The 17,131-nt window shown below is 32.7% G+C and overlaps 1 protein-coding gene across 5 annotated transcripts in view; it reads right to left on the minus strand.

Annotated features, from left to right (window-relative positions):
- The window catches only part of RUNDC3B (RUN domain containing 3B), a 105,272-nt gene that overhangs the window by 75,828 nt on the left and 12,313 nt on the right, over positions 1 to 17,131 (minus strand). For all 5 annotated transcript variants that reach the window (XM_004676872.2, XM_004676871.2, XM_004676870.2 and 2 more), the window contains exon 2: positions 11,781 to 11,896. In XM_004676872.2, the coding sequence (XP_004676929.1) occupies positions 11,781 to 11,896 (116 nt within the window). The remainder of the gene's footprint in view (positions 1 to 11,780; positions 11,897 to 17,131) is intronic.

Here is a 17,131-nt window from a genome sequence, read left to right on the forward strand (position 1 = left end):
TTATTGTTCAGTTTTACAAATTGTTTATACATCTTGGGTATTAACCTCTTGTCTAATATAAGATTTACCAGTAACTTCTTGAATTCAGCAGCTACTTTTTCATTTTAATAATAGTTTCTTTTGATTTGCACAGTTCTTTTAGTTTAATAAGGTACCATTTATTTATATTATCATTTCTCTTACTGCAGGGACACATTTGCAAAAACATCATTTAGACAAACATTGAAGAGCATTTTATCTATGTTTTTGTCAATGTATTTTAAAGTTTCAGGTCTATGTCCAATTACTTAGTTCATTTAATTGATTTTAACATGTGACATAAAATAGTGATCTTGTTTCATTCTTTTACATGTTGATTGGCTTTTCCCCAGCACCATTTATTAAAGATATTTTCTTTATTGTATTCATTGATTTTTCTTTCATAAATTGTCTACCTAGATGTGATCCCCTCCCCCCAGGCTTTCAATTCTATTTCAGTGACCTGAACACCTATTTTTATTTTTTTTATTCTGATTATTAAAACTTTTTAATATATTCTGAAATCAGAGCACATTATACCTCCATTTCATTCTTTTTTCCTAGAATTATTTTGAGTCTTCAAACTCTTTCATGAACCCATACAAATTTCAGGATTTTTTAATGTATTTATGTGAATACCATTAGCATCATGATAGATTCTACTACTCAATCTGTGCTTTGCCTTAGGTTTAGAACGGCCACTGTGACAATATTTATTCTTCTGATACATAAGCATGCAATGTATTTCTATTTCTTTGTGTCTTCTTTAATTCTTTCACAGTGTCTTACAGTTTTCAGTGAATAGGTCCTACACTTCCTTGTTAAATTTGTTCCTAGGTATTTTATACATTTTGGTACAACTGTGAATGGCACTATTTTCCTCATCTCTCTTCTGTTAGTTAATTATTTGCAACTACACAGACATAATGTATATTGATTTTGTAGACTGAAACTTTACTGTACTTGATTATTATTTCTAATAGTCTTTTGATAGAATCTCTAGGATTCTCTATGTATAATATGAAAGTACACTTAGAAGATACATGTTCAAGCAAAAATAAATACATAAATGTTCACAGAAGCCTAATTTATAAGGAAAAACATTAAAACAATCTAAATGTCCATTAAATTATTAGCAGATAAACAAAATAAGGTATTTAACATATTCATATTAATAGAGTATTATTCAGCCATAAAGAACAAACTACTAATACATGCTATAACATGGATGAACCATGAAAACACTGGTAAGTGAGCAATGTTAAACACAAGAGAGCACATATCTTATTATTTCACTAATACAAAATGTCCAAAAGAAATAAATCTCTAAGGATCAAAAGTAGATCAGAATTTCCCAGGTAATGGGAGGAGGAAAGAAAAGGAAGCAAACACTTACTAGGTAGATAGTCTTTCTAGGATGATAACAATATTGTAGAACTAGACAGTAGTTAATAGTTAAAATACTGAGTTTTAAGTTATATAAATTTAATTTCAAGTTTAAAACATAAACTTGAACATAAAAAACAATGAAAAATATAGTGTGATGATGACAAAATACCTATAATAAAGCAAGGGCAAAATACAGATGATATGAAAGAAAATATACATGCATATATTCATACACATACATACAAACTCATAGGAATACATATATATAACATACATGATAGATGTACAGTTTCTACTTGCAACTGTATATGGGGTTTCTGGAAGTTTTTATTTAGACCCTACATTTTTATAGCTGAACTTCTCACAGTTTTTGAGGATGAAGAAAGAAAGCAAAAGCTGTTAGCTCAAGAAGTCAAAAATATATATACACAAAGAGGTTACAATGAAGAACTGAAATAGAAAACTATTATTTTCTTTTTTTCCTTTTTTCTCGACACAGTATACCATTAATAAGAATGCAGAAAAGTTAAATAGTCTGTACTACTGCTACAGGATAAATTCTGAAAATGAAGAAAGAGGTTTTTCAAAAGGCATCCTAAAAACAAGAGGATTATAACACTTAAAAGAAAATATAGGAATATAGCTTTAAAAATACAGGAAAAATAGAGAAATTTGACGCCTAAATTTTTCTAGATACTAAATGTGCTCACTATGCATGCTGTAGACACTAGGATTTTTTTAGAATCTACATATTTACTAAAGAAACTTAAATTTACTACAACACATTAATGTTTCCTATGTACTTTAAGACATTGAAGACATTGCACTGAGATTAATTTTATTTCCTATGTACTTTAAGACACTGAAACAAATATGCCATGGATGTTTCAAGAATAATTTGAGTATTATGATTTCTGAGATAACAAAATTTGCTGAAGCTTTCCTTAAATTTTCAAGTACATAACTTAAAAGGGTGTTTCTCAGAGAGGCCTTGTCCATTGTCTACAAGCCAAGCTCTAACCTTCAGAGTCGCTTTCTTATCTCTCATATCATGTTTTGGCCTGAGTATATGGGTTTTTATTGAATGAGTTGTGTTCATATGCTACAACAGAAACAATTCAAGTTTCATTTTGTATGCAAACCAAGAATCAAAAGTTGGAAAACCTTCAAAAATGAACAAAGAAAATTCAAAAGTCAAATGATCAGGTTTATCTTTACCCATTGTTTCTAACAGTGTTTATATTTCACTTCAAAAGGTGGCCTCCAAGGGAGGTAACTATTTATCATGTAAGTCAGGAAGAGCTTTGAGGTTCAAGCCAGTGTTCCTGAGCAATGCTTAAGTATCATAACAGTTCAAATGGAATGGATAACTTCTAAAATGTCATAGCCATTCTAACTCATTTTAAGCATCTGAATCCACAAGCCAGATTATCATTCTTGCATCAGAGATTCTATTTTCTAACAAATATTCATTGAATGCCTACCATATGCCAAGCACTGCTCTACAGGTTTTGGATACATAAACAAAACAGATCTTTGCCATGGTAAAGCTTACATTTCAGAGGAGGTAAAGACAGTCAATAAACTTACCAAGTAATTCACATGTTAATAATTAATGAAAAAGAGGTCAGTAGTAATTGAGAATAAAAGCATAATTGAATTCAGGGGAGGTGAATTATAATTTAAACTATAGTGAAAGGGGTAGCCTTAAAAAAGGCCATATCCCTTTTGAAATCAATGGGATAGTTACCCATTCTGATATCTAGAAGCAGTGTGATCAATTCAGAGGAAACACCCAGTGCAGTGGGGCACTATGGCAGGAATGTGTGTGGTACAGTCCAGGAAAAGCTGCACTGTGAAAGAAACTCCACTAAAACAAAAGCACCTTAATAAATAAGAGAAAATATTTATGCAGCAGGGGACTGATATTCAAGATAGCAGAGAACATATACAAATTAGCAAATAATAAGTGACAGAAGAACTAAGAGGCAACTTTTTTTTAGGTTGTTGCATTTTCTAAATTTTTTATTTTATATATGTGTGTGTGTATATATATATAAATATATTTAAATCATTCTTCATTTTCATCTCAGTTGTAAGAGGCAACTTTTTAAAAAAAAGACATAAAGATGGTCAACAGGCACATGAAAAAATGCTCACCATCATTTATCAGGGAAATACAAACCAAAACCATAATGAGATACCACCTCACACCTATAAGAATGACCCATAACAAAAAAAACTAGAAACAAGTGTTGCTAAGGGAGTAGGAATAAAGGAAACCTGGTACACTGTTGTCAATGTAGACTTCTCTAGCCCCTAAGGAAAAGAGTTTGAAAGTGCCTCAAAATACTCATAATGGAGCTACCCAGAAATTTTACTCCCAGGTATTTACATGAGGAATAAAGAAACACTATTTTGAAGATAAATATGCATTCCTATGTTCACTCAGCACTATTTATAATAACCACACTATAGAAATAACCTAAATGCTCCACCTAGGTGACAAAGATGAGGACTAGAAAATTGTGATATATATATATCCAATGCTAAATACTAGTCAAACTTAAAAGCCATGATCTCCTACCAATTGCAACACTATGGGTGGAATAATGCTTCGTGATATAAATCAGAAGGAGAATGGTAAATGCTGGGTGGTATCAATTATAGATTAAAAAAGAAGGCTCAGATAAAACAAAATCGATAGCTTAGAAAACAATTGTGGAATCAGGCTACAAGCAGGGCAAAGGAAAATGCAGCGTGGAAGGTGACACACTGCAGTATGGTAGAGTACTATAGATGGCTTGATGGCAGGTATTATGTGAGACATGCATTTGAGGATGTGTGACCATATGTCTCTGAATTATATACAATTTTGTAAATCAATGTTACCTCAGTAAAAGGCATTTTAGACTTGCAAAACAGTTTCTATTTTCAGATATTTCAAAAATAAATCTCTGAAAACACATAAGCCAAAGAAGAGTAATGAAAAGTAGAAATCCCTTGAAAATGAATATTAATAAAAGTATTAAATATGAAAAACTTATTTGCATGTTGGAGACAAGCCCAAACATTAGTATTGAGTGTCCCATATTAATAGAACACACTCAAAGAACATATAGTGAAAAAGTAAAAATGCTATGAGTATACATAAATACAAATAAAAATAAGACAAAGCCATTCGTTATTGAAAGAATAATAAAATTGACAAAATCAGGTTCGTGAAAAGAGAGAAAAGTAGTTGTAAACAATATTAAGGATGTAAAAACTACCTGGAGTATATGTAAAAAATAATATCAGGCATTTATTGAAGGAATATTTGGGTTTCACTCTTTTACAGTAACCTGAATGAAATACTTCATGCCCATCAGAGGAGGGGCATGGCTGGCAAATGATGAAGGTAGGAAGTAGGTTTAAAAAGAACAACAGAGGGCCCTCCCTAGTGGTGCAGTGGGTTAAAGCACAGCACTAAGAAGCTAAAGCCACTTCTGCATGAGTTGGATTCCCACCTGCCCCAGAGGTGATCTACATGGCGAGGCAGACCTCTCCTGGCCCACCCGCTGCTCCCCTCCGCAGTGTACTTCGTCAATCTGCCTGTTCTGCTCCCCACTGTGTCTCTGGTGAAGCCTCTCACCGTCCCTGAACCTCTGGCCTGTACCCCAGTTCTGTATGTACAAATAAATGAATCTTTAAAAAAAAAATAAAAAGAACAACAGAACTTTAGCTTTTAACAATGCTGTAAAAATATGGTCATATGTCTTAAGTTTTGGACTTTAGTTAGATTTAACTTTGCAAACCAGTAATTCAGTAGAATTTCTCTAAGTGTTTTGTACTGAAAGAAAAGACTGCAACTAACTGGAAGTCAAATAATTAAGTCTACGGAAAAACCAACAATCATAAAACAAAATGCAGACTGAAAGAAATCAGCAACCCAAATTTACATCAGCATTAAAAAAAGTGAACTGGTAGTTAAAGAGTGTGCATATATATTCCACTTGAACCAGATTTTGATGGGCAAATTCTACCTAATAAAAGATTACAACTTTATGTAAAATTATTCCAAAGATATAATATTTCCCATTCATTTAATGAGACTAATATAGTCTTGATAACAAAACCAAAACAAGTGCAAAGCAAAAAAGTTACACAAATTTTTCTTATAAACACAGATCCAAAATTATAAAATATTAGCAAACTAAATTCTAAGTATGGCAAAGTATATTAAAACAGAGCATGAGGCTCAATTCAGATTTACCCCAAGGATAGATAATTTAAATTAGAAAAAAAAACTATTGTTATAGTTCCTCACATTAAAAATTTAAAGAAGAATTCTGGCTATAGATAAGATTAAGTAGATATAACTTTCACTGAATATAGTGAAAACCCTAGAAGTTAAATGCAAAATGAACATAAGAACAATGCTATTGATGGAGAATAAAAATCCAAGAAAAGACACAGTAGTTAAGTTCTTGGGTTTTCTTTCTGCTTCCTACATCCTAGACTATATGTCAAACAAATCAATAACCTGACATAGTAAGCTTGCTTCTCCTTCTGAGTTTCTAATTTTTGTTTGAATATGGAAATAAAAATTCAAAGACTAATATGGCTCTGAATTATATAAGGAAAACATGGTTCTAACTGTATGTAGAAAAAATATTTTAAGAGATTTATTTATTTATGCATATAAGAACTGGGGTGTAGGCCAGAAGAGCGAGGGATGAGAAAATTCACCAGAGGTAAAGTGGGAAGCACAACAGGCAGATGTACTGAAATACATTAGCAGTGGGAGAGATAGAAGAGGTCCTGCTGTGCCATGTGGGCTAGCTCTCTGGCCACTCCATGCCATAGTGGTCTATGTAGAGAAAGTATTTTAAATAATTACATTATAAATGGGGGATAGTAAAGGAATATGAGAAACCAAAGGTCTTTAAAATTCAGACTATATAATGATGATGCTAGTAGACTGTAATAAGCTACACATATATAATGTGATACAACCACTAAAACATTCATACAAAAGATACACTCAATAGAGGTAAATAATAATAGAGTTCTAAAAATAGTTCAAGTAACCCAGAGACAAATCAAAACCAGAGGAAACACACAAAGCTAAATAATATGGAAAGTCTATTGTATTTACCCATACTTTTGTTTATCAAGTTATTCTTTCAAAAAGTTCCTTCTATAATTTCCTACCTGTTGGATATAGATTTCTATGTTGATGTTTTTTATTAGTTCTAGGAAGAAGTACTTCCATTGTTTCTAATAAAAATCTGCTTCCTTCTCACTTCCATGACTTCTCATGATACCTGCTATCAGTCAAATTGGTTTTCCCTAATAGACAACGTGTTGCTTTTCTCTAGCTACTATGAACCTTTCTTTCTTTTTCAAAAGTTTAATCATATGTGTCTTGATAAGCATCTCTTTGCATTTATCCTGTTAGGGATTCACTTGACTTCTTGAATACATGTTTTTCTCTTGCCAACTTTGGATAATTTTCAATTATTACTTCTGCAAGTATTTTTTTTAAAGATTTATTTATTTGTGCATACAGAACTGGAGTGCAGACCAGAGGCTCAGGGGTGGTGAGAGGCTTCACCAGAGACAGAGTGGGGAGCAGAACAGGCAGATCGACGAAGTACACTGCTGAGGGGAGCAGCAGGCGGGTCAGGAGAGGTCTGCCACGCCATGTGGTCATCTCCGGGGCAGGCGGGGATCAAACTCATGCAGAAGTGGCTTTTAGCTTCTCAGTGCTGTGCTTTAACCGGCAGTGCCACCAGGGAGGGCCTCTGCAAGTATTTTTTTGAGTATTTCTTTCCTTTTATCCTTTCCTTCAAGAACTCAAATTACAAGTGTATTAGATTCTTTTGTTGTAGTTCACAGATTTCTGAAGCTCTGTGCATTTTTTGGGGGGGGTCTGTTTTCTATATTTAGACTATTTCATTACTGTTGTTTAAACTAGAAAACCTGTATTGGGCTGTCCTCTAATTCTCTGATCTTTCCTCTGCCCTTCATTTTCCTGTCAAGCCTATCAACTGAGCCTTTTCATTTTGTGTTTATTTAGTTTTGATTCTTCTTACAGTGTCTTTGTTTTCTGAAGTTTCCTATGTTTTCATTTGCTGCAATCATGTTTGTCACTGCCCCTTGGAGCATTCTTATTACAATTACTTCATGATATATCAGTTGTCTTTTGTCATCAGATAATTCTGGTCTTCAAATGAAATATAGACATGTTCGTATTATATTATTAGACTTGAAGTATTTAAACCTTTTGTTTTAACTGACTTTTTATATTACTGCAGGGCAAAAAAGGTGATTTTTCTATGGTATTTGTAAGTCATCACTTTGTCACTGCCAAATGTAGTGAAAAGTACAAGTTTCCCATTTAGTCTCTATTGACACAAGTCTTCATCACTGCTAGGTGTAGACTTCCTAATTGGGCTCTTCTGGACATTCTCTGGAGACAGCCTTTTTTCCTACTAAACGATAGTGAAGGATATTATTTTTCAACAGACCTCTTCTGACAAAATCTAATGTGTCAGGGAAACAGCACCTCATTACTGCTGGGTAGAGATGGAAATCCAGGTTCTTCATTGATACAGTGTAGGAGTAGGGGGGTAGAGAAGCCTCACAGCCATCTAGGAGGGAAGAAGTCCCAGCTCTCTAGTTTCCTCTAATAAGCACTCTGACAGTGGTGTTGGGACACTTCATTACAGCTTCATGAGACTTTTTGGTCTGGGTAGGGTGTAGTATCACAGCTTTTCTTTGGTATCTAGCTAAGGTAGGGCAGATAGGTGAAAGTCTTCCATTTATATTTATCTGTATCTTAAAGACTAGATCATTTAGCTAGAGAGAGCAGGTGCTTGTCAGGACTTGTATTTCTGTGCCTGTTAACTTTCACACATCACTGGTTTCCTTAGCATCCAGTTTTAGATAGATGAGATAACCAGAAAACCTAAGGAACCTAACACTCTCCTTCCAGATGCTCAGAATTACCGAGTCATCTTTCCTCATCTCTATCTTTTGGAGTCTCTTTGTACTGCTTTATATACAATGTCCAGGGTGTCTGGTTACATTTGGTGGGAGAAATATGGAAAAGTATTACCAACTTATCTTCCTGAAAGCAAAAGTCCTTTTAAATTTCATTTGGTAAGTTGTATCATTCATCTCTAAGGTCAATGGCAAAGAAAATAATACTGTATTAATCCCTATGAATGTTAAACTAAAGCAACTAAAAACAAGTAATGGTTAAATTTTTTAGAAGCCATGGGGTTTTACTTGGCCTCAACTTCAATGTGAACCAAAATTGTGAATACATCAAAATGTATTCTTAAGTTCTAACTAGTACAGAAGTTAAGGATATCTGAAGCACTTTCCTCAGCTGAGTATAAGACTTTAAAAGCAATACTAGCAAACTATAAACCAGAATATTAACTAAGATTATATTGCTTCCAAAGAATGAAGAACTAGGGTTATTTTATGTACAAAAAGGGAAAAGGGTAACTGAGACAAAATGGCTATATAATAGTAATCCTCTAATGTTTATTAGCTGACAATTGAAAAAAAAGTGACCAAAAAATAGACTGGGTTGCTTCATCTACCTAAGAAATTTCTAATTATTTGAACTGTCCCCAAATATAATGGACTGCCTATGTAAATATCCAGGTAACAGAAGTATTAAAGGACTATATATCCACTAGTTAGAAAGATTGTTGAGTGGGCTGCTTCAGCAGAAGAGTGCTGAGAGCAGTGATTTTGATTTATTGTCCATGGTGGTATCTGAAGTGATGCTGGGAGTTTCTGGGTAGAATGTGATCACTGCTGAGCTGGCAAAATGACTGATTTCCCCACCCTGCTTTAATAAGACATTCCATTTATGTATCCAGCAGCTTTGGTGGTTGTTATTAGGGGTGGTTAGGATAGGGTGGAGAAAGGAAAGTTCAATAGAACTTTAAAAAGTTCAAAATTTACTGAACTGAATTAATAGTTCTTTGAAATTTCTGATTGTTCACAGAGTTTTCTGTGATTAATTCCTAATTCTCAGCTAATATTCAAAACAGACAATCATTAACTGCAAACAACATTAACATATGTGATTTTTTAAAAGCCTCTTTTTCTTTGATAATGAGGCTTTTGGACTGAACTAACTAGGTAACTTTCAGTTCTCCGCTTCACCTATGTCAGTTTAACCTATACTATGCCTGAGGACAGTGTATCTATTATCTTTTCCTGAAATACTTTACTATTTAAACTAAATACAATTTTATTTCAATAATTAAAAATGAGCTGGAGAGGCCCTCCCTGGTGGCGCAGCGGGTTAAAGCACAGCACTGAGAATCTAAAAGCCACTTCTGCAAGAGTTCACCTGCCCCGAAGGTGACCACATGGTGTGGCAGACCTCTCCTGACCCGCCCGCTGCTCCCCTCAGCAGTGTACTTCCTCGATCTGCCTGTTCTGCTCCCCACTCTGTCTCTGGTGAAGCCTCTCACCACCCCTGAGCCTCTGGCCTGTGCCCCAGTTCTGTATGCACAAATAAATAAATCTTTAAAAAAAAATAAGCTGGAGAAAAGTAAATCTTATGAAATTATGAAGTCATACACTTTAATCTGTTCTTACATAATGAAAAGCATAAGAAAAATTGTTACATAATAAAATTTTAAGTCAACAGTTTAATATTAAATTAAGTTCTCCAAAAGTAAAAGAAATTTGCTATAAATTAGACTATCAAAAAACAGAGGTATTACTAATCACAGTCAGTATAGTACCCGACTATACAATTTTTAAAACATTCTTTGAATTATTAGTATTACCTAGTTTAAAAATAACACAAATCTCATTACATCATCTTTCTTATTATGCCAGTGAAATTTTTATCCATAACTCAGCTAAACATTCTTTTTTTTTTTTCATGTGGTAATTCACTGACTCCTCAGGAAAAACACCTATAGAGGTGATTAAGAAGAAATTCTAATGCCTATGACGCATATTTTGCTGGAGTATGACTCCAGTCATGCAGGAGGTAACCACTTACATAGCAGCAAGTCTGTCTAGTCACTCAGAATGAATATTTCAAGTTCTCTGTTAATAGTTGTAATATGCTAAGTGGTAACCCCAATCAAGAGAACTGAGGTCATGATTTAAAAAAGACTCATGAAAATAAAGGACATCTAGTATTAGTATATCACATGTATTTTTCTAGTTATGTGCTATTTATCAATTTACATATGAAATTTTAAAATACAATTAACATACAACCAGTAGCCCTGAAAATATCCCAAATACTTGTATATCCTTTGCTTTTATAAAAGCTTATTTTCTTTTAAGAGGTAGCAAGGCAGAAAATTTAGAAAAACAAAAATAAGGAAAAAATTACCCTTTTAAAATGTAAAATAACCAAGTTTTAACAGTAAGGCAAACATAACTATGTATTCATTTTAAAGTGCAAAGGATTAAATCAATTGAAATTTAGTTTCACGATGTAATAGAATCCAACCTTTTTTATAGACCCATAAGAATGTTCAACTAAGACATTTATATAGACTTTTGATATATTCAATATCAAAAAGTACAAAACAGAATAAACTTTCTGATAAAATCTTAGATTCTTAACAAATCATATTACCCAAGCAGATTACTACTGATTTGAAACTGTACTATTAAGGTTATAACGATAATGAAAATTTAAGTGAAATTATTTGATAATCTGGCTTTCTTTGGGAAGACTAGATAATGTAATATGTGGTATGATTAATATTTATTATTACTAAGAGTTAACTATATAACATTTCTTGATGCTATCAGCCATATTGAACAGATAATATTTTTATTTAAAAATATTTTATAAAAAAATATTTTATATCTGGGAGATCTTGGTTTACATCATCCCCTTAAAAACATTTTAAAGTATTCATGCTTTTGATATAAATATAACTACTCATTTAAGAAAACTGAAGTTGAGAATATCTTTTAACATATTTTCTGTTAAAAAGTTGTCAGAGATTATAGCTTAATGAAGGAGAGATTAAGTAACAAATAATGTGTTGCTATTTCTTTATAAATTGATTAAAGTACTACATAGTAAGGTTAGATATCTTTTAATTTAAGCTTTTAGTTTCCATCACTTAATGGAAGTGGCCCTGTTCCTTGTATGGAAAACTAATACACTTGAAAATATTTTTAATGCACCCTGGAAATAGATCCAATCAGAGTATAGAAAATCTTGTCAGAAACACAGTCCAAAATATAAAATATTCTAAAATCAGTTTTGTCTCTTTAGATGATATCTAAATTGAACCTGACTATATAGTTTCTAAAATACCGAATATATTAAAAACAACTATCAAGATAATAAAAAAATATATTACTGTTGTTACCTTTTAGCCGGTGACTTAGGATCTGTTCCAAAATAGCAGCAAAATTGTTAAACTCAGGAGAAGAATCATCAATTGTCTCAAAGCAAGACCGATCAATCAGGGTCTTCACAGAAAACCTATGAAAAAAGGGATATTACAATAGCTTTTAAACGGAGTTGATTCATTCACCCAAGTAAGAAAAATGAGAGGTGGGCAATTTGAGTATTACAGAAACACTGTAAAAAAAAAAAGATTACATATTCTGAAAATTCAATTTATTCAGAATATGTAATTTATTCTCTGCAAACAGAAAATTTTACAGAATATCAGGATTTCCACTTACATATTTACCATTATCTACTGACCAAGTGAAGATTTAGGAATAGTTCACGATCTTCATAACCACTAAAATCAGAATAAAAAAGACCTATGTTATTAACTACAAAATATTAAAAGTCATAATTCTAACTGCAAGAAACAAGTGTCAGACCCAAATGCTTTTAAGAGTTTTGGAGCATAAAATAAGATGTGAGAAAAAAAAAGTAAGATGTGAGTATTTAGAATGTACATATACAAAGTTTTTATGAGCTATAAAAGAAATGAATGATAGTTGCTAAATAATTAGAAATTTAAACTGAAGAAGATAAAGGAATACAAACTGTTTTCTTAGGTTTTAGGATTGTTGGTTATGCTACTGAAAGAAGAGAGAAAGCAAAGGCAGTGAGTATAACGGGAAATATAGAAAGATTTTTTTATGAATTGTCTATCAGTATTTATCATAATAGAAATTAAACAAAAAATTTAAATACAAGCAGTCCTCATTTTGCAGAATAGCCAGAATAAAAATTATTACAAGTTAAAAATATGCAATGTGACCTTACTAATGGAAAGAATTACAATTATTCTGTGACTTTCAAATTTCTGTCAAAACATTAGAAACTCATACAGTTATGAGGTATAGGTAAATGGAAATGGGGGGAGCACTCTCTAGTACACACTGAAAATTGACAAAGTACCTTCTTTGGAAAACTCTTATCAAAAGTGCTCTCATCGGAGCTTGCCTTCTCATTATGTAACTTAATTTAAGATTGAGCATATTCCCTATGCTTTGGTACACTGTCATAGTGCTATATTTGGATCAGTTTCCAACATTGTATCCTGTGAAGTGGTTGACAGCATCACTTCTGGGACATTTTCATCCTCTTTGTTACAAACACCTTGCTCCTTTATGTCAATACTTGTTTTTACTAAGTTCCTCTAACTGCATATCCTATGATCAGCTATTTCTTTTGTTGTTCCTTTTACTTTCCATATAATTTTTACTTCCATTGCTATTACTTTCTGTTTCTTTGACATACTTTTCATCTTTTTTGGACAATTCAATCTATCTATTATCCATCATAGCAAAACATATATGTTTATTACCAGGAGCCAAGTTGGCAGTACAACTATAGGCTTTGTTTTCTGTGCATGTGCATAATATGTGCAATATGCATAATTGATGCATATTGACCGATCCTCGACAGACTGAAAAAAGAGATGTGACTAATCACTAATTATGATGTACATTTGTTACACAGTAATTTGTGAACTAAGGAGGTACCAGAAAAATTTTGTTTCATACAGTTAACTCACAGTTAATATATGGCAATATAATTGGAACCATGCTGTTGTAGGATTGGTTATTTACTTAAACTCTAGTACTGAAATGACTATATATTATATCTTGAATACTATGTTCTACATACTGGAAATGTGCAATGTGGGGCTGTCTTATTAATTATAAGCAAAATTAATCTGCTATATGTGCACATAAATAATATTTTACTAAAAACAGATTTTCCTAAGCAACAAAAAATGGGTAGGCATAGCATTATTTTACACCACTGGAAATATCTTCAATGTTGTGTTTCATAGAATAACCCAGATTCTCACATCTGCTTCTGCATTCAATCTATTTTATTATTATAAACCACATAGACTCTAGAAAATTGCACTGTCCACATTAGAAGGGAACAAAAATGGCAAAATATGTCTTAAATTATTTTAAAAATTATTCTGATATTTCAGATTTTTTAAAGAGTCTGCGTTTAAGAGTACACTTTGAAAACCATTATCCTAAGACATATTTTGATTATAATGAAAATTAACTTTTACTCTATACAAAAAGAGTGGTAGTAGTTATATGTCCTTGAGAGAAGTGAGGAAATAATTATTCAAGTAATTTTCTGGCTTTTCTGGTCAGACAAATAAACTAAGCTTAGAAAAAGTACATGAGAAATTAATGTTCAACTACATATACTATCTATGACTGCATTGGAATTCAAAGTTCGAAGACATTATTCAAAAGAAAGGAAGTAACACTGAAGAAGTTATTTAAAGGACAGTCAAAACATTAGATAAATATGGGATATAATGTATGGGTAAATGGAATAGAAATATATAAAGAAGGTAAGGAAAAACCAGACTAAAAAAAGACTTGAAAAACTCAGTTTTGTGTCCATTTTGTTGACCACAGAAGAAAAATGTTGCCAATCTTCAGCAAACATCTAATAATAATAAAAGCTATAATTTTCTTATTCAGTAAGTGAATGAAAGGGAAGTGCACAGTCTCCACCTCCAACTTTGATCTAAATAGAAGGAAACTTCTGAATATTTGAGTGTTTCTCTCTAACCCTTACTACATAGCAGGGAATAGAAAAATTGATTCTGCAGTCACATTCAAGGTAGGAGTAAGTTATTGCTATAAAATAAATTATGGCATTATTTCAAGAGAGTAATATATACTGGTGAAATGAACTGAAAATTATATCTAAAGATAAAAATATCAAAGTGCTTATTTCATCAAAAGAGCTACATTAGAACCCAAGTTCCACCTGTAATAGCCTGATAAGATTTTAGTCATTATTGTCCTCAACTACTTTGTCAAATGCAATGGGATGAAAAAGCCATGGATAGTAACACGTCTTAGTAACATCAAGAGCCATATACATTATCAGTCAGCAGCCAACAAAGGGAATCTTTTCATCATGCTACCAGTGGGTTATATTCCTTCAGAAGATACTATCTGCATGACAAAAACTTGTGAAGGTGACACTCAGTACTGAATTATATTTTTTTTAAGATTTATTTATTTATGCATATAGAAGTGAGGTACAGGCCAGAGGTGCAGGAGTGGTGAGAGGATTCACCAGAGACAGAGTGGGGAGCAGAACAGGCCTACTAATGAAGTACACTGTTGAGGAGAGCAGCAAGTGGGTCAGGAGAGGTTTGCAGTGCCATGTGGTCACCTCCAGGGCAGGGATTGAACTCATGCAGAAGTGGCTTTAGCTTTTTAGTGTTGTGCTTTAAACCCCTGTGCTATCAGGGAGCGCCTTGAATTACTTTTAACTCAACCTTGGACTAAAAGCTGCAAACATCCCAAACATACTGTTAGACATGATTTCTGAATCTAAGCATGAAGATAAATCAAAGGTGAGAAAATAGTTTAAATAATTACTACTACATCCGGGCTAACAAGGAAGAAAAAAATGGTTCTCAGTAATCATAAGTATAAGTAATTCTTAATGAAGCATAAGTAATGCTTCATTACTTATATTCTATTCTCTTCTTGCCAACACAAAACCCAAATTTCACAATGCAGATTAGTTCAAGGTTCCATGTTTTACTCCAGTTAGCCAAGTCTTCCCACTCAACACTTACTTCTCTAGAATCATGTAGCTAGCTCCATTATACCAGAATAATGAGAAATTTTTCCTCCATAAGACAGTAACTAGCTAGAGCATGCTATAAAAACCAAACTTGTAAAGCATTTCAGTACATCTAAAAAATATCACACAGATGCTGAGTTATTCCTGATAATGATGACATTAATATTAGTCATCTATTTCCTGAAGAGGACTGATCTTAAAATAATGAAATGACAATTTGATGAATGTCTAAAAATACCAACTCAAGTCTGTGTAACAGCTTTTACATAAGAATAGAAATTTACATAAAAGGCTCTTATAATTAAATGTAGAAATTATAAAATTTAAAATGTGTCTTAAAAGACTTTCTTTCCCACATTTAGTGACCAAAAGAAATTTTGTGAGCTTAACAAGAATGATTGGACTAAAACCTTCAAACCTAACAAAGCATCAATTGCTTTTCCCCTTTGACAGATATCAAGGAAAAGGAGGTAGTTACAATCTTAAAATTTTTCATTATGCCCATACCAAATTAATTTTTCCATAGTTTATAAACCGATAACATACTTTGACTACAACAAAGCTAAAAATCAAAAAATGTGACAAATCAAAAATAAAATGATTACTTCATTAAATTTTGATACTCTTAGTTTGAAAGAATTTTTAAAAAGCTTATTTTTAATATTTATCCTGAATTAATAATATACACATATACTCAGGACATTCTAGTAAGAAGTGAATTCCCATCCCTTAATAACAAGCCTTTATATAATCTTAACTACTTACCAAATAAGCTTCAGAAAAAAATGAATTTCACATGAAATAGGTTATCTACATTTGTATTTCCCTTTATGTGGAATTACATCTGAAGATAATTAAAATACAAAAATCAATTAGAATAATCACATTTCAAGACTAAAAGTTAGATAGTAACTTTTTGTTTAAAGATTTATTTATTTATACATACAGAACTGGGTTGTAGGACAGAGGTGCTGGGAATGAGAGGATTCACCAGGGACAGTAGAGAACAAAAAAGGCAGATCAACTGAAATACACTGCTGAGGAGAGCAGCAGGCAGGTAAGGAGAGGTCTGCCATGCCATGTAGATCACCTCCCTGGCTGGAGATCAAACTCATACTGCAATGGTGGCAATAGCTTCATAGTGCTGTGATTTAACCTTTTGCGCCACCAGGGAGAGCCCAAGGATAGTAACTTTAATAGAATTTAATCACCAAAGTTCTGAGATAAAAGTGCTTTCTATTATTTCTATACCTTACATTATTGCTAATAGACTTTATTAAAGAGATGGGACAACTACCCTCTATCATTAATATAATACCCATCATCAATCATCAGCAAAGGATAGTTATCAAGATATAAGCTATGACCTCCTTTGTGGCCTAAAGGTTAAGTCTCAGGGCTGTTATCACGACTTAGCTGAGTCAGATCCCAGCCAAGGAGCTAAATTACCCACATAAGGAGCAACAGACCTCTCCAGTCTGGCCCGCTGCTCCCCTTACCAGTGCATTTCAGTAGATGGACCTGTACTGCTCCCTACTCTGTCTCTGGTAATCTCCTCACATATCCTCCCCACTACCCACTCACACAAACTTACACCCCAGTTCTTTTTTTTTTTTAATTATTACAAAAGTTTATTTTTACATCATTTTGCACATTTTTTTT

Source organism: Condylura cristata, unplaced genomic scaffold, assembly GCF_000260355.1.
Source record: "Condylura cristata isolate star-nosed mole 26May11 unplaced genomic scaffold, ConCri1.0 scaffold00005, whole genome shotgun sequence".
NCBI lineage: Eukaryota > Metazoa > Chordata > Mammalia > Eulipotyphla > Talpidae > Condylura > Condylura cristata.